The sequence below is a fragment of the Hyperoodon ampullatus genome (assembly GCF_949752795.1).
Source record: "Hyperoodon ampullatus genome assembly, chromosome: 14".
In the NCBI taxonomy this organism is placed as follows: domain Eukaryota; kingdom Metazoa; phylum Chordata; class Mammalia; order Artiodactyla; family Ziphiidae; genus Hyperoodon; species Hyperoodon ampullatus.
Window position 1 is genome coordinate 77,052,244 of NC_136927.1, and position 18,880 is coordinate 77,071,123.

General features: G+C 43.6%; 1 protein-coding gene across 1 annotated transcript in view; it reads right to left on the reverse strand.

The window, feature by feature from the left end:
- Positions 1 to 16,220, reverse strand: part of B4GALT5 (beta-1,4-galactosyltransferase 5) — a gene marked incomplete at its 5' end in the record, with an annotated part of 77,995 nt that extends 61,775 nt beyond the window's left edge. Inside the window, one exon of the mRNA XM_079720211.1 lies at positions 16,106 to 16,220. Coding sequence (XP_079576337.1) covers positions 16,106 to 16,220 — 115 coding nt within the window. The remainder of the gene's footprint in view (positions 1 to 16,105) is intronic.
- Between the last annotated feature and the right edge of the window lie 2,660 nt (positions 16,221 to 18,880).

Below are 18,880 nucleotides of genomic sequence, written 5' to 3' on the forward strand. Positions count from 1 at the left end.
TCACACATATCTTAAGATTTCTGAATACTTAAAAGCAGAAAGAAAAAGCCAGGCATGCCAAGTCAACAATGAAACAGAAAAATCAAGCCAATACCAAAACCAAACATTTCACTTCCTCCCACTCACATTCACACACACATACACAAAATGAAGGATTCCAGTTGTCCCTTCCACACAAAGCAATTGATGGGTGCCAGCCTAGCACGAGTCAGCTCAAAAATAATCTCAGCAACAGAGGCAAGGTTATTTCCACCTTCCATCCAACAGCGTAGATAGAGCACAAGAGACTAGCTGTTTATGAATAACAGACTTACTTTCCATACCATCCATATGGACTTCCAATTCCAGAAATTGTTTCTTCCTCATTGCTCCTTGGAAGAAGTAAAATATACAACAATTTCTCATTTCCTAGGCAAAGAGTATCTCTCAAATTAAAGACTGACAAGCATATTCAAGACACAAAAGTATAGCTTTTATCATAAATTTGAAAACACCAAAACCATTAACCTAAATATCTGTCTAATTAAAAATTAGAAACAACGTTCCTAGCAATATATAAGAATTATTGTACCTACTTCTTCCTAAATCAGGACTGAGTGTTTTCCTGTTTATTAATTTTTATTTTATTTTTATTTATTTATTTGTTTGGCCACCCCACGCAGCTTGCAATATCTTAGTTCCCCAACCAGGTATTGAACCTGGGCCCACAGCAGTGAAAGCCCCGAGTCCTAACCACTGAACTGCCAGGGAATTCCTTGTTTATCAATTTTTTCATCTAGATTTCAAGTTGAGGAACAAGACTAACCATTAATACATTCATTTGTGATCTGCAATTTCAAAGCATTATCATACACATACTATGTAAGATACAAAAAGCACTTAAAAGGGTTAAAATCCGTGTTGAGTCTTAAATGGGTAAAACTTTAAAATTCCTACTTGTCATCTGCCCACCAAACCAGGCCCCCACAAAACCAAACATCTGACTGGACTGGACATAATTAATCTGAGACTGAGCTAGGAATCATACTTTCAGTTACAATTAATATTTTTAAAAATCCATTGTGTTTTTATTTGATCCTTTTTAGTTCTTCACCTTGAAGTCCTAGCAGTTAGCACAGCAACCTTCAACATACCCAAATGAGCAGCGAATTGGCTACTTGTACTTTTCAGGACCTCAGATCTGTCCACCTCCACCTTACTTCCCTGATTTAACAAAGAAATATTCATTGAGCACCTACAGTGTGCCAGACCAGCGTTCCAGGCAGGGATACAACAATGAACAAGAAATGAGGCCCTTGGGGCTTCCCTGGTGGCGCAGTGGTTGAGAGTCCGCCTGCCAGTAGAGGGGACACGGGTTCGTGCCCCGGTCTGGGAGGATCCCATATGCCGCAGAGCGGCTGGGCCCGTGAGCCATGGCTGCTGAGCCTGCGCGTCCGGAGCCTGTGCTCCGCAACGGGACAGGCCACAACAGTGAGAGGCCCGCGTATCGAAAAAAAAAAAAAAGAGAGAAATGAGGCCCATGCATTTGCCACTGATTTAGATGTCTGAGGATGGGCAGGAATATTTGAGTTAGCTAGTGAAAAGCTTAAGGAAAGAGCCTAGTCTATGCTGGAAACCAGGGGGGAGGCCCATGTGTCTGGAGGGAGAGAAGTGGCATAAATGAAGCTGGAGAGAGAGGTAGAGGTCAGATCACAAAAATTCTTATAAACTACAATAAGGAATCTGAACTTTATCCTAAAAGCAATGAAAGCCACTGAAGGGTAGAAGACAGACTGATCCTGTCTGACAAATGCTCTCTGAGCACCTGCTCAGTGCCAGACCTCTATTCTAAGACTGACACTCTTCCAGGTGGAAGGGAAGAGGCCTCAGTATATAAATGCATCCTTCCGCCACTGGTCCAGAGAGCATCTATGTTACTAAGAAACTTCAGGTCACTGTTCACCACCATTGCCATGACTCTGTCCAGGAGTTAAACAGCAAAAACATTCATGTAAATATGAATACCACCAAGAACATGTACAGCCAATGGGCCCAGTGAGGTAAAAAATTAAACTAAATGCCTCTTCAAGAATTTCTTTAAAATTTTTTTGCTGTCTTAAATGTCTACAATTAAAATACATTCACTGTTATTCCTGGCAATTAAGGTACGTTAACATCAACTGAACTGACCCTCAATTAAACACATCTTCTGGGAATATAAAATCACTCAAAATTTTGAAAATTTTTTACTAAAATGAAGCCATGCTCCCTTGCTGAAGACTTAAAAAATAACAGAGGTACGGTGTCCACGTCATTCATCAATGTACCCCCAAACCTAGCACACTCTAAGGGTTTAACACACAAAGATTAAGTTAGCTCTAAGAAAACAGCCAAATCAGGCAAATGCAAAGGCAAGTCTGTAAATTTTTTCTTTTACCACAGGCCCCAAAACACAAAAATTTTCTAAGTACCCACCTGTCTTTAATCACTACCATTATCACTCACTTTTAGATAAATACATTTGAAATCCAGCTGATACCAGGAAAAAAAAAATCAAAGTGCCAAATTTTACCATGTCACAGATGTAGAAGTCCAGCAGGTTTTACACGTTAGACTTTTCTGTTTCCTCATTCTTTAACACTCTCTTCACTTTCTGATAATGTTATAAAGGGAAAATGTTATAAAATAATTAAAAAAAATAAAAAAATGTTATAAAGGGAAAAAACAAATCCTGTGTTCACATCACACACCTCTTAGTCAGCCAGGCACCATCATCTTAGCAAGCTGTTCCTCATCACTACCTGCCATCCTGTGCCTATGTGGTGGCCTGGGGAGGTATGGGGAAACAGAGTGCTGTTTCAAACAATCAGAAGGAAAAAAATCATACCTAACACCAAACTCAAAGTCATGCATCCGGGTCTACATTCTAAGTATCACCACTTATTATTAAACAGCAAAACATAGAAGGTGCTGGTTAATGGAGATTTGAGGCTAACAAAATGCCATGTGATATTTACTTTTCCCTATCTTCAAAATCATCGTATACTTTCATTTCTGTATGGAAAAAAAAATAAGCCCAGTGTTTCATGGACTATATTCATCAATCTATAATATTTTCTAAATTTCTCTTCTATATCATATGTTTAATCAGTAAACTGTATTGTCCCCAACACCAAAAATTTGGTGTGCCAACTTCTGGCCCTGTCTTACATGGACTTTCAGAGAACTGCAATTAGAAACAGAAAACATTTAAATTTAAGTTACATTTCAGTCCTACTGAACAAAATAATCAACAAAGACATCAATAAGATACAGATCCCTCCCTTCATCAGAAGAGTCACAGGACTCTTCAAACACTTGAAATATTTAATGGAATCTGCAGAGCATGTCAAGTTTGGCAGAGAGTAACCATTTTAAAGACCAAGAATCAGGGTTTCGCCGGTGGCTCAGTGGTTAAGAATCCGCCTGCCAACACACGGGACACGGGTTCGCGCCCTGGTCCAGGAAGATCCCACATGCCACAGAGCAACTAAGCCCGTGCGCCACAACTACTGAGCCTGCGCTCTAGAGCCTGTGAGCCACAACTACTGAGCTCACAAGCCACAACTACTGAAGCCCGCGAGCCACAACGAAGAGTAGCCCCCACTCCCCACAACTAGAGAAAGCCGGTGCACAGCAACGAAGACCCAATGCAGCCATAAATTAATTAATTAATTAAAAAAAAAAGAAATCAAGAAACCAGCATCAAACTTAATTAAACAAGTAAGAGAAAGATAAACCAAGAAACCTTGCCTCCTGCTTTCTCAGAAATCAGCTCAATAATAGCTTGTGTAAGATATGCCTATCAGTAACTTAGGGAAACCTTTCACGGGCAGAAAAAGTAAACGACTACAATGTAGGGAGCAAAAGTTCAGTCATAAAACTTACCAAGTAGTATATTTTTTAAAGTACAAACAAAAGAAAAATATAAATAAACTGAACCTCGTTAAAGTCAAAAGCTTTTGTGCATCAAAGGACCCTACCAAGAGAGTGAAAAGACAACCCATAGGATGGGAGAAAATACTTGCAAATCATATATCTGGTAATGGTTTAATATTCAAAAAATATAAAGATCTCTTAACAACAGACAATCCAATTTAAAAACGGCAAAGGAACCTGAATAGACAGTTCTCTAAACAAGATACACAAATAGCCAATAAACATATGAAAATATGCTCAACCTCATTAGTCATTAAGGAAATGCAAACCAAAACCACAATGACGTACCATTTCACACCTACAAGGATGCCTGAACTTTAAAAAAAAAAAATACACACTCAGAAAATAAGTGTTGGCTGCAAGGATGTGGAATATATTGTTGGTGGGAATGTAAAATGGTGCAGCCACTGTGGAAAGTCTGGCAATTCCTCAAAAAATTAAACAGAATTACCATATGACCTAGCAATTCCACTCCCAGGTAAATACCCAAAGAATTGAAAGCAGGGACTCAAACAGATACTTGTATGCCAACATTCACAGCAGCACTATTTGCAACAGCCAAAAGGTAGAAGCAACTCAAGTGTTCATCAACAGATGAGAAAAAATGTGGTATATAGAAGATAGAATATTATTATTATTATTTTTTTTTTTTTTTGATAGAATATTATTCATCCACAAAAAGAATACAGTTCTGACACATGCTATGACATGAATGAACACTGGAAACATTTTGCTAAGTGAAATAGAGCAAACACAAAAGGACAAACATTGTATGATTACACTTATATGAGGTACCTAGAGCAGTCAAACTTACAGGATGGAAAGTAGATTAGCAGTTGAGGGGGTAGATGGGGAGTTATTGCTTAGTGGGAAGAGACTTTCTGTTTGGGGCAATAGAAATTTTTGGAAATAGCTGTAGTGGTTGCAAAACATTGTGAATGTAATTAATGCCACTGAATTGCACATTTAAATTATCAAAATACATGGCAAAGTTCATGCTATAAATATTTTACCACAAAGAAATAGAAAGGGAAAAAAAGACAAAGTAATTTTGGTCAAAATGAATTCAAAATCACTTCAAAATCAGGATTAACAGAAGAAGCAATCCTTCCCCCAGATTAAATGCAATCCAACAACAAAGAGGCTAGCTTGACCAGGCAATAGTTTCTTCATTCATTTCAATAAATATTTAAGTGCATATAATGTGCTAGGCACAAGGACACTACAACCCAGAGAACTTCCCTATCATTACTCTATAGATTATGATGATATGGATAAAATGAGTTTTTCTTTAAAAGTTAAACGATTAAATGGGTTTTTTTTTTTTGTTTTTTTTTTTTTGCGGTATGCGGGCCTCTCACTGCTGTGGCCTCTCCCGTTGCGGAGCACAGGCTCCGGACGCGCAGGCTCAGCGGCCATGGCTCACGGGCCCAGCCGCTCCGCAACATGTGGGATCTTCCTGGGCCGGGGCACGAACCCATGTCCCCTGCATTGGCAGGCGGACTCTCAACCACTGTGCCACCAGGGAAGCCCCGATTAAATGGTTTTATTTAAAATATAAAGATTCATAATAAATACATCAAGAATCCTAAAGTCAGTCTACTATCATCTCTGATCCATCTGGTTTAACTTCCCTAAGTTGGCAATGTTTTCATTTTTCTGCAATGGAAGAAAGGATTTTTTTTTTTAACTACACAAACATGACCCCAACACAGCATTTAGGAAAATACTATTTTCTGACCGTCAAAAGCCAATGGCCTACCAATCTGAAAACGCATACATTACAATCATGAGTATAATTTAGGCTTAGTGCCTAAAAGCACAACTCCTCAAAATGGGGTAACTAGTTCTATGAGTAAAAAAAATACTCCTGCTTTTCCATTTTTCCAAGCATACAGTTGTTCAACACATGAGAATTAAGCAAAAATTTTAAATGACTATTTTTTTTTTTTTTTTTTTTTTGTGGTACGCGGGCCTCTCACTGTTGTGGCCTCTCCCGTTGCGGAGCACAGGCTCCGGACGCACAGGCTCAGCGGCCATGGCTCACGGGCCCAGCCACTCCGCAGCATGTGGGATCCTCCCGGACCGGGGCACGAACCCGTGTCCCCTGCATCGGCAGGCGGACTCTCAACCACTGCACCACCAGGGAAGCCCTTAAATGACTATTAATCACACTTTTAGATGGTGAAAAAAGTTCCCTCTTTACTGGTATTTAAATGTTTTACAGCTCTTTAATAAAAATAATAAACAGCTGTGCTCACTGGCACACCTCTAATTTAAGTTTTAAAACACAACACTGAGCTTTCCTACAATCTACATTTCCCTGTACGCGACACTCCACAACATTTTTCATAATCATAATTATGCCACTAATAAGCCTCAGAGAACTGTTCATAATTGATGATGGTAACTAAGGTACCTCAGAAACAATGCCCAGCTTCCCTTCTAGTCATTGCAAAGTACCTGGCTATCTTTGTAACCTGGGAAGGAGGCGGAACAATACTTATAGTCTAATAATTACTCAAACTAACAAAAGGGGTGGGGGGAGGGAATCTAAGAAGAGACAGCACTTTAAATTATTCAGTGTGATTCCCAGGCTTGGGAAAACACTGGATTCATGGGATCAGTAGAGGAGGTATGAATGCTCTTCTATATAAGCCACAATATTAAAAAGAATTACTGTACCGTGAGAAAACCGTAATTCAAAAAGAGTCATGTACCACAATGTTCACTGCAGCTCTATTTACAACAGCCAGGACATGGAAGCAACCTAAGTGTCCATCGACAGATGAACGGATAAAGAAGATGTGGCACATATATACAATGGAATATTACTCAGCCATAAAAAGAAATAAAATTGAGTTATTTATAGTGAGGTGGATGGACCTAGAGACTGTCATACAGAGTGAAGTAAGTCAGAAAGAGAAAAATAAATACTGTACGCTAACACATATATATGGAATCTAAAAAAAAAAAAAAAAAGGTTCTGAAGAACCTAGGGGCAGGACAGGAATAAAGATGCAGACGTAGAGAATGGACTCGAGGACACGGGGAGGGGCAAGGGTAAGCTGCAATGAAGTGAGAGAGTGGCATGGACACATATATACACTACCAAATGTAAAATAGCTAGTGAGAAGCAGCCGCATAGCACAGCGAGATCAGCTCCATGCTTTGTGACCACCTAGATGGGTGGGTTAGGGAGGGTGGGAGGGAGAGGCAAGAGGGAGGAGATATGGGGATATGTGTATATGTATAGCTGATTCACTTTGTTATAAAACAGAAACTAACACACCATTGTAAAGCAATTATACACCAATAAAGATGTTTAAAAAAAAAAGAATTACTGGGTCAAAATGTAATATTCATTTCTCATTTAACGTCCAATTACCTAGAGGAATGAAGATAGGGCAAGAGCTAATGAGTCCAGGGCTCTATTTCATGCTTAAAAGCAAAAGTGTGAGGCTAGAGGAAAAGACTGATTTAGCAGATTAAAACCTAAAAGGATTACCCAGGGGACAAAAAGCAGAGAAAAAAAGAGGAAAAAAAAAAGTCTTAACATCCCAAAGATATTTCTGTAAAATTCTTTTAGTTTTTTTCCTTTGACCAAGACAACGCAAATTTCTTTTTTGTTGTTGTTTCTTTGTCACAATGATTTCAAAGATAGACTTCAGTGCAGACATTCTACGTCTGTCTCATTTTTAGGGCAAATGTCCTCAAACAATAGCATTGCACAGTTTGAATTTCTCCATTCACCCTACAGAGTGAAACTGTTAAGTCTGAGGGTTATACACCGACACTTCACAGAATCCATGGCTCAGTATTTCACTAAAGGTGGGAAACTAAGTGAATGGGAGATCTGAATTTTTTTAAATGGGGTGTCTTTACTTGACAGAACTCATTATTCCTTCTTCTCCTTCAAGGTTCAACTCACACTTGCTCAGAATCATGGAACTTCAGATCTGAGAGGGACCCTAGAATCTGTACTTTAGTCCATTGCTTCATTTTACAGATGAGAAAACTGAAGTAAAGGTTTCCATCTAGTTATTGGTATAAAGCTGGACTGGAGCTCAATCCTCCCCTCAGTTTAGTACTAGCATTAGGCCAAGAGGACATCTCCTATGGTTATAAATAATAATTATTAACATACGGAGCTTCGTGTCAAGCTCTGTGCTAAGCCCTCTTACAAGCACATTCCACTCAATTCTCACAACGACCCTGAGAAAGATGGTATCCTCCACTGGGCAGATAAGAAAATTGAAAATAGTGTGCCCACTCAGTCAGAGTTGATTCAAACCCAGATCGGGCTGAATTCTAAGTTAATGTTCACTCCTATCCTACAGCCCTTACCATGGCCTATAGGGTCCTAAATGGCCTGACCCCTACCATCTTTCTAAGCTCATTTCCTACCATTTCTCACTTACAAAAATCCAGTCAACCTGCCCTCAAGCGCATTTCTGCCTCCAGACCTTCACATATGCTTGACACGCCCATCACCATCCCAATCCCCAGACCTGTGACCTGTTCTACCCCTGCAAGTCAAATATCACCTCATTAATGAAGCTTTCCCTAACCACCCTATCTAAAACAGACCCTCAGGGACTACCCTGGTGGCGCAGTGGTTGAGAATCCGCCTGCCAATGCAGGGGACACGGGTTCGAGCCCTGGTCTGGGAAGGTCCCACGTGCCATGGAACAACTAAGCCCATGAGAGCCACAACTACTGAGCCTGCACACCACAACTACTGAAGCCCATGTGCTCTAGGGCCTGCGTGCCGCAACTACTGAGCCCATGCACCACAACTACTGAAGCCCGCGCACCTAGAGCCCGTGCTCCACAACAAGAGAAGCCACCGCAATGAGAAGCCCGCACACCGCAACGAAGAGTAGCCCCCGCTCGCCAGAACTAGAGAAAGCCAGTGCGCGGCCACAAAGACCCAACACAGCCAAAAATAAATAAATAAAATAATATAAATAAATAATAAAATAGACCCTCGGTCACTCCTACCACTATCCGAAATTATATTGTATGTTGGCTGTCTCCCCATCAGAATAAAAGCACCACAAAGGGCAAAAACGTCCCACTAGAATGAAATCACCAGGATGGCAGAAACGTTCTGCCTTACTCATTTCTAGACTGTCCGATACCCAAAAGAGTATCTGACAAGAGAAGGCACTCCAAAAAAACTACGTATTGAATAAAGGAATGAGTGCCTGTGTCTGAATCTCCCACCTCATTAAGGACCAGTATCATACAAGTCAGCAATTGACTACATACTATTTTCTATTTTCTCTAGTTATTTCTTATGATTAATCTTGTATTTTCAACCATATAGTATGTGCTGCAGAGGTATTTTATCTTATTTATTTATTTATTTATTTTTACAGCTATTTTATAATTCTCAACTTTGGGCAAGTTAATGACTCAACCTGGGTTTATACAATCATCTGTAAAATGAAAGAAGCAGTCAAAAGTCTAGAATCCAAATATCTCCCATAGCTGGTAACATGATAGGAAGATACTCAAATACTGGATTATTATTGACCCACAGATCTTAAATTCCTTTAATTTTCTCACAGCTTTCTACAAAAATACACACAGTGTGCAAAGGAAGGCATACTCTTATTTAGCTAGTATTAGAAACTAAAGAATAACTGTCCTTTCACTAATAGTACACACAGGCCTGCCTCTTCTCACGATAACTCCTTTAACTTCTTTTAAGCCAACACCCAATCTGTTTGCTTCTGATTAACCTTTATCTTGACCAATGTTAACCACTAGTTTTCTCTAGTTCTTTGACAGGCCTTTGCAGCATCACATTGCCTACTTCTTGCTTACTGAAGTTCTGTTTGCTTATATAGTTGGATTGGATGTGTACAATGTATCTTCCACGATCTAAAACGCTGCAAAATTAGGGAAGCAAGTAAGTCAGTATAGCACTTCGGCTTCTACGGCTTTCCACCCTCTTAAAGAGCTCTAAAGAGTCATGGCAACACAAGAAGACCCTCCTTCCTGGCGTTGTTATACGATGTTATACGCTGCTCTCACTGGCCTGTCAAGCTCTGGGGGGAAATGTCAGGGTTGGGAGCAGAATTATCTACTGGCTAGAGTAGCGATGCCCTGGAACAGCAACTGATACTGGCCGAACGGCTGCTTCCAAAGACTGTCCAAGACTAGCATATTTTCACTGTTCAAGAGACTTCAATTCCAAACCCAAGACTTTGTTTCCGACATAGCAAACTGATGCAGAAAGGACATAAAACATCACCAAAATCCTGGTCAAAAGTGGTGCTGTTTAGTTTTATAACTTCAATCTGTTCTCCAAATATGGTTTCCTTCTAAGAAGACTGACACGATGCAATACTCAAAGGAAACATCTGAGTGAGTGAGTGAGTCCGTACAGGCACACGTGGGGAGAAGGGGGTCCTTAAACAGGGTAAGGCTTTTTAATTTTCTAAAATAAAATAACCCACATTCACAATATGACGTATTTCACTCCAGAAAAGCTCAGAAACTAAGTGCACTGCAGCATTTAGAGGACACTTTCATGTGAGGAACAACAAAAAGGCTATTTTCATACTACACTTAACAAGGGCGTGGGGGATGGGACTTCCCTGGTGGTCCAGTGGTTAAGAATCCGCCTGCCAAATGCAGCGGACACGGGTTTGAGCCCTGGTCTAGGAAGATCTCACATGCCGCGGAGCAACTAAGCCCGTGAGCCACAACTACCAAGCCTGCGTGCCTAGAGCCCGTGCTCCGCAACAAGAGAAGCCACCACAATGAGAAGCCCGCGCACCGCAACGAAGAGTAGCCCCCGCTCGCCGCAACTAGAGAAAGCCAGTGCGCAGCAACACAGACCCAACGCAGCCAAATATATATATATATATTTTTTTTTTTTTAAAAAACAAGGGGGGGAATCTGAAATTTTCCTGGGGTTATTAGAAAAAGTTACATTCAGTTACATAAAACATGTATGTTATCTAAAATCTTAGGTCCAAAATTTGCATAGGACATGAATGAATTATCAACTTTCTATACATAAAAACTTCTCACTAAAAGTTTGGCTAAGATGCAGTTCTAGTTTTTCAAACAGCTTTGTTTTCTGGCCAAGTGTAAGATCAGAGAATCAAGTGACTTGCTCAAGGTCATTTGGTCAAATCAGGTGGGATTAGAATTACTGATTCCTGTCTTCCAAAAGCCAGCCATGAATCAAACTTTTCTTGGAACCAAGCAGGCCAAAAGGGAAAAATCATTCCCCATTTCCTTTCCTCAATAATCAAGACAAAAGAAAAATTAATTTAAATAGTGGAACTTTAATAAAATTTCATCAGTATATAGACTACTGCCTCTAACCATGCACAGGCATCTCTCTCAAAATCAGTAACTAAACAATTTGCAAAGATCAGTAACCTCTATACAACCTTGCCACGTGACAGCACCATAAAGTTAATAAGATTTTTTTAAATCAGCCCTTCAAATGTACGTCCATCCGTAAATAGTTCACTTCTCTTATCTTCTAAAAGACCTGGTCAGACTGGAATATGGAGGTACTCCGAGCTCTTAGATTTATTTTTTTTTTAAGTTAAAGGATCATAAATAAGTTCAAAGTTCTCTTCGGAACCCTGAAAGGAATAGGGATATTTCAACAGTGCAGGTAAAACAAGTGATGAAATAAATGATAATCACTCAGGCTGTGGAGGGCAAGGGGCTACAGAGAAGAGGCACGTATGCTTTTTTTTTTTTTTTTTTTTTTTGCTGTACATGGGCCTCACCGTTGTGGCCTCTCCCGTCGCGGAGCACAGGCTCCGGACGCGTAGGCTCAGCGGCCATGGCTCACCGGCCCAGCCGCTCCACGGCATGTGGGATCTTCCCGGACAGGGGCACGAACCCGTGTCCCCTGCATCGGCAGGTGGACTCTCAACCACTGAGCCACCAGGGAAGCCCATGTATGCATTTTTATAACCGTATTCCCTTCCTCTTCCTTTTTCAAATCCACCACCTCCCTCACACTTTCTGCCCCATCCTTTTCTTTTCTACTTTTAAACTGCTGATATAAAACACTACTTTTGATTTAATAACAAAAACATAATGGCCAATGAAGTCATATTTTTAAATTACTTAACTGGATTGGCAGGGGTTTATTAAAGTAGCTAAGCGCACTCTGTATTTGTTACAAACACATTATAGTCATATTTAGTAATATTCCTCACATCCAATTTTCTAAGCCAAATGGTACCACTACCTCCATTTCGGATGACCCTCAAGTCCAAGAAAATTTCCCTTTGCTGTTAGACTATGGGACACTAACATTAAGAGCTAGCATTAGATCTCAAAAATACCAACAATAGTTAGGTTGAAATTGTAGCTGGGCTATATTACACATGAGCAACTTTAAAACATTTATAACTAACATGGTTTTTCTCATATCTCAAATTCAAGTCTACCTAATTCCAAATATAGCTGTAACACACTCTCGGGTTGATGATTTCTCTTTAGCCCTAGAGCACAGTGTGGCCACAGGGTATACAAAGTAAATCAAAAGCAGGACTGGAAAAATATTAAACCTGGAAGGAAATACAAGTCTGACACTTCCCGTTATGCCAGAAAACAGGATTGTCATTATTTGGAAATGTATTAGGTTGAGCTATATCAAACTGCCAATATACAACTGGTTTTGACCTGCAAAAAATGGAAATTTCATGTGGTTCAACCCAGTATTATTTTCTAAGCTCATTTTAACAACTGTCTAAAATAAGGTCTTCATAATCCAAGGCATATAAAACCTTCTATTTCTCTAGACTGTCTTAACCTTTTGAAAAGATTTGCCACCCTCTGTCCAAAGCTGATTATTTAAAAAATTAAGCTCATAAACAGGAAAGCCAAGATAAATAAAATCACCAAACTGCTCAATGTACCCTTCTAAAACCACTTCACATCCTTCCCACCACTCCCCTTTCCAACTAACAGAAGTGAATCTTAAGTAGATCTGCCCTTTAGAAGACCCACATTTAAGAAGAAATTAGTGAATATTTAAGTGCTTTGCATCTTCCTCAGTTATCAGTGATGTAGGAATCTAAGTGTGGTAGAAGCCCATTGCTTTTTTTTTTTAATTTACTTATTTTATTTATTTATTTTTGGCTGCGTTGGGTCTTCCTTGCTGCGCGCGGGCTTTCTGTAGTTGCAGGAGCGGGGGCTACTCTTTGTAGAGATGTGAGGGCTTCTCATTGTGGTGGCTTCTCTTATTGCAGAGCACAGGCTCTAGGTGCGCAGGCTTCAGTAGTTGTGGCTTGCGGGCTCTACAGTGCAGGCTCAGTAGTTGTGGCACACGGGCTTAGCTGCTCCGCGGCACGTGGGATCTTCCCAGACCAGGGATCAAACCTGTGTCCCCTGCATTGACAGGCGGATTCTTAACCACTGCGCCACCAGGGAAGCCCCAAGCCCACTGCCTTACACTGGGGTTCCACTGACCTAAATATCTACTGCTGAAGAGTTTTAGTTAAGTTGTTACGTTCCATTTCTGTTTTAGAATCTGGCTTCTAATCTTTCTAATCAAGAGGGTGATTACTATCCCAGTGGGATATATTTTTGCATTTCAACATAGCTGATTTATGCACCCACACCAGAAAAAACCCATCACTTTCACAAAAGGGGTTATGGCTTCAAGACTGCCTCTAGGTTCAAATCCATCATTTCACACCCATTTTTATTAGTCTAATATCCAATATGCTAATGAACTCTTTTCTCAATTAATTCCACTAATTACTCACCTGTTCTTATTCTGCCCAGACTCCTATCCCCTCATCCGATCCATCAGGCCACATACAACACCCTCCCAGAGGGATGCTTTTCCTAAGACATTTCATAAAATGTTACGGCAGTAGGATATTACCTGTTCTATCTTTGTAGTACAAACTAGATCTAGTTTGTACTACAAATCATCAATATTAACCATCAAATGAAATATATGCTCTTAAAAAAAAAAACAATCAGGAGAGGACTTCCCTAGTGGTGCAGTGGTTAAGAATCCGCCTGCCAATGCAGAGGACATGGGTTCAAGCCCTGGTCCAGGAAGATCCCACATGCCGCAGAGCAACTAAGCCCATGTACCACAACTACTGAGCCTGTGCTCTGCAGCCCGCGAGACACAACTACTGAGCCCGCATGCCACAACTACTGAAGTCCACATGCCAAGAGCCCGTGCTCTGCAGCAAGAGAACCACCGCAGTGAGAAGCCCACTCGCCGCAATTAGAGAAAGCCCGAGCGCAGCAATGAAGACCCAACGCAGCCAAAAATAAATAAATTTATTTTTTTAAAAAATCAGGAGACAATCTCCGGCTCTATCTGGAAATTTCTCTATTCAGCTAGTTCAGTGTTGACAGGTCAACAGAGAATGGCACTAATCATTACTACAATCCTAAAGGGTATTTCCCTAGGGTTAAACCATCAACCCTTTCCTAACATCCAAATGATCCAGACTTTTTACAGCAAAATTTACTCTCCTTGCCACACCCCCAACAGCATTTTCTGATCATTTTTCACCTTAAGCTGAGGTTTTCTCTAGGGCCTCATGGTGATGCCAAGTCAGGCAAATACATACCTTAAACCTTCCATCTACTCCCTTCTTTCCTGAAAGCTACATATAATAGCTTTTTTTTTTTTTTTTTGGAAAACTCTCTAAGCATCAGGTACAATGATAAGTGCTTTAAAAGGGAATTTATCTACTTCCATCCTTAAAACCCTATGAGGTTAGGATGAGTACCCCCATTTTACAGAGGAGAAAAGGTGAGGCTTAGTAACTTGTTCAAGGTCATAAAGGGCAGGGATTAGAATCCAAATCTGACCTCCATGTCCTCTGACCTTAACCCTCATGCTGTTATTTCCTTCTAATCTTTCTTCACGGCCTAAATGTCTGCTCTGTGCTCTTAGACAGCCTATGCTCGGTCAGGGTTCAGTTTCTCCAGGGCTGTCTTTCCTTTAAAGGACATGCCTCTGAGAAGAATGAGTCCCCACTCCACCTTTTCTCCATGCTCCTTCCCACCTGCACCATTTCCCCAAGGCCCTTGTCATATCTCCTTCTCTAGGACCAATTTAAATGTACCCCACCCCCCGGCCCCATAGGATACTGAAGGGCCACCTTCTACCCTCAAGGCTAGGAGAGGGCAGAAGTGAAAGAAAGCGGAGAAAGGAAGAGCCCAGACAGCACCCCTTCCCCAAGTCTTCAATCAGAAAGAAACTGTGGCTGAGGGCCAGAGGGGGCTGGTGAGGATTCGGGGAAGGATAGGAGATAAGGGAGCAGAGATGACAGGGAGTGCCCTTGGGGGTAGGCGGGGCAGGGGGAGGGGATGAGAGGAGGCGTGGCACGCTCAGGGGTTCTTAGGCTGAATGGGGGGGGGGTGGACCTCCCTGGGGGGTGGGGGATGCCACCCTGCTAGGAAAGGGATCTGGCCACTTGGAAGAGGAGAATGTGTGTGCTGGGGAGGAGGACCTGAAGGTGGATGTAACAAGGGAAAGTCGAGGGAAGAAAGGGTAGGAGGGAGAGCAGGAAACGGTGGAGTCACCGGGGAGGAGAGAGGGGAAGGATGGATGGGGAACCGGGAAGGTGGGACTCCTGGAGACCCCAGCACAGGGGCTCCGCGAGGAGGGGAGGGCGGGCCGCGGAGGTCCGGGGGCCGCGGAATGCCCGGAACCGGGGCTGGAGGAGACCCCGGAGGAGGGGGAGCGGGAGTTCTCGAGCCGAGGAGCGTTAAGTGGGGGTTCTAGGGAGGCCAGGGCAAGAAAGGGGGCGTCCCAGCACGTGTGTACACGTGTGTGTGTGTGTGTGTGTGTGTGTGTGTGTGAAGGCATAGTCGGGTTCCCGCGGGGAAGGGGTTAAAGGAGGGCAAGGGGTGGGCGGGAGGCTGGCGGGGGAGGGGGGTTCTGGAGCCCATCGGGGTGCAGGGCACTGGAATGTCCTGAAGCCCCCCGAGGGCCAGGCGTGGGGTCTCCCGAGGGTCGGGCCGGAGTCCCCGTAGTCTTCTAAGGGCCAGGCTCGGGGTCGCCTCCCAGCCGGGTGTCTTCTGAAAGCCGGGGTCCCCTCAGGGCGGGGCGGGGGTTCCCGGGGTCCCCTCGAGGCCAGAGCGGCACCCCCGGGGTCCCAGGCCCCCTTCCTACCTATGCCGGGCGCCACATAGACGAAGTAGAGCAGCGAGGACGAGAACGAGAAGAAGAAGAGCGCGGCGAGCAGCGAGCGGCGCGGCAGCCGCAGCAGCCCCCGGCGGACGCGCATGCTGCAGCCAGGCGGCCGCTCGAGGGCCGGGCCGGGCCTGCTCCCGCCGCTCTCCGTGCGCCGCCTCCTGGGCCGCCGCCGCCGCCGCCGCCTGGGCCTCGGCCACCTCCCGGGCCTCGCCGGCCGCCGCTCGCCGCCGCCTCGCCGCTCCCAGCCGCCGGCCGCCGCTGGCCGGGCCACATGAAGCGGGCGGGGGCCTGAGCGGCCCGGTAGAGAGCGCAGCGGCGAGGGCGGGGCGGGGCGGGGCGGGCCGCGGGGGCGGGCCTGGGGCGGGGCTAGCGCCGCCGGGCACCGTCGCAAAAGACCTGCGCGCGCGCGCTCACAGAGCGATCCCCTGTTTGGCCCCCGCGGCGGCTCAGTGGCCCGCAGGGAAAGTCGCCAAATGGCGACAGTCCCTCTACTGGCGCGGCCACCGCCCTGGCTTTTGGGGAATGTCGCTCAAGTGCCCGTCGGTCCGCTCTTGGACGCCCCCAACCTGGGAGCCAAGGGACCGTATGCAATGTCTGACTCGGCTGGCCACCCACTGCGACAGAAGAGCAGGGATTGTAGGCATGAGGGCTCGGTATACACCTCCATTCATTCATTCATTCAGTTCACCATTTATTGAAAGCCAGACATATGCCAGACACCGTTCTTGGCGCTGGGGATGCTACATAGAACAAAACAGACAAAATCTCTGTCTTCCTGAACCTAACACTCAAATGGGAGGAGAAAAAGAAACAAATCAGTTCATAATGTCAGGTACTGATAAGTGATATGAATACAATAAAACAGGAGAATATGTTTGAGGCAGACTAATGTGGTCAGGGAAGGCCTCACTGAGGGGTGACATAAAACGGTGAACAGCAGATGCAAAGGTCCTGAGGTTAAAAAGCCTGATCTGACCCCAGCTTAACTCAAGGCCAGCATGGATACAATCCAGTGGGGCAGGGAGAGCGACAGGGATGAGGTTGTAGCTCTGAGCAGTTTCCATATCCCAAAGATTCCTAAGGAGCTTAATGATAACAGTTATCAATATGAAGACTTGCCCTTGAGAGACACTGGGCTTTACCTACCTCATTAAATCACCCCAACAGGCCTGAGATGTGTGCTCTTATTATTCCTATTGTACAGATGAGGAAACTGAGGCTCCTAGATGGAAAAGTAATCCACCCGGGCTTCCCTGGTGGCACAGTGGTTGAGAGTCCGCATGCCGATGCAGGGGACACGGGTTCGTGCCCCGGTCCGGGAAGATCCCACATGCCGCGGAGCAGCTGGGCCCGTGAGCCATGGCCGCTGAGCCTGCGCGTCCAGAGCCTGTGCTCCACAATGGGAAAGGCCGCAACAGTGAAAGGCCCGCGTACCGCAAAAAAAAAAAAAAAAAAAAAAAGTAATCCACCCAAGCCTTGCAATAAGGGCTTAAATAAAAAATGACCTGTCTCCCAAGGCACCCTTGACTACTAGGTTGTCAGTGCCTCAGCATTCCATCTGAACCCTAATTTCCATCCTGCAGACAAATCGGTACCCTGCTCTGTAGGATAGTGTGCGGCCATATCCAAAACAATGCTTTAAGATCAGCCCCAGGCCAGAAGACCTCTGATGGCAGTAGGTAGTAACTAGAGACACAGGTGAGGGCAAATAGAACCTGCCTCAGCCTCAACTCAAGAAGTTGCCAGCTGAACTGGGGAGGCAAGTGTCCCCTTGGAATGCCATAGCAGTCAGGAGAAGAAAGGACTTTGCAGGGATTCTGTGAGAACCAGCAATAATCCTGCTTTGTATTCCTGAAGTGATTTATCTTTTTATGGTGTTTCTTTGACTCTTTAAATTTGGGCTCTAGAGCCAGACTGTCCTGGTTCCTTGTTCCTGTTCCTTGTTCCCTGTTCCTGTCTCTTTCATTCTTAGCTGAGTGACCTTGAGCAAGTTACTTAACCTCTCGGCCTCTCAGTAAAATGGCATGTATTATTAGTAATGACTGCATCGGGTTGTTGTGAGAATTTGAGTAATACATGCATACAGGCTCTCAGCTGACCAACACCCCTGGGAAATGGAATGGGAGAGAAGAGGCTTAAACAACAAAAAAGAAAAGCAAATAATTTTGACTCAGACAGATATGAGTTCAAATCTTAGCTTGGTCTCAACTGGCTGTGTGACCTTGGGCAAGTCACTTCACCCTCTGAGCTTCTATTCATTACCTGTGAAATGGGCCCAGTGTTGTCTACCCCATAGGGATGTGATGCAGAGTAATTGAGATAGCAGAGGTGAGGCCTTAGACCAGAAATCTCAAACTAGCTGGAATAATCTGACCTGCCACTACCTTTGTTTGGACCATACAATGGCCCCCGCCTCCTGCCCAGCTCTGTCTTTAACAAATATTTTCAAACATACAGAAAAGTTCAAAGACTAGTACAAGGAGCACCTGTACACTCTCCACTTGGATTGTTATTTTTCCAGCTTTTTAAATGTTTTATACAATTTTTAAATGTTACTTTCCATTTACAGTTACTACAAAATATAGGCTATATTCCCTATGTCAGATGATACATCCTTGAGCCTATCTTACATCTAATAGGTTGTACCTCTAACTCCCTCATCCCTATATTGCCCCTCCCCCTATTTTTTCAAATTTATCTATCTATATTCATATGTACAGTTTTTTTCTGAATTATTTAAATTAGTTGCTG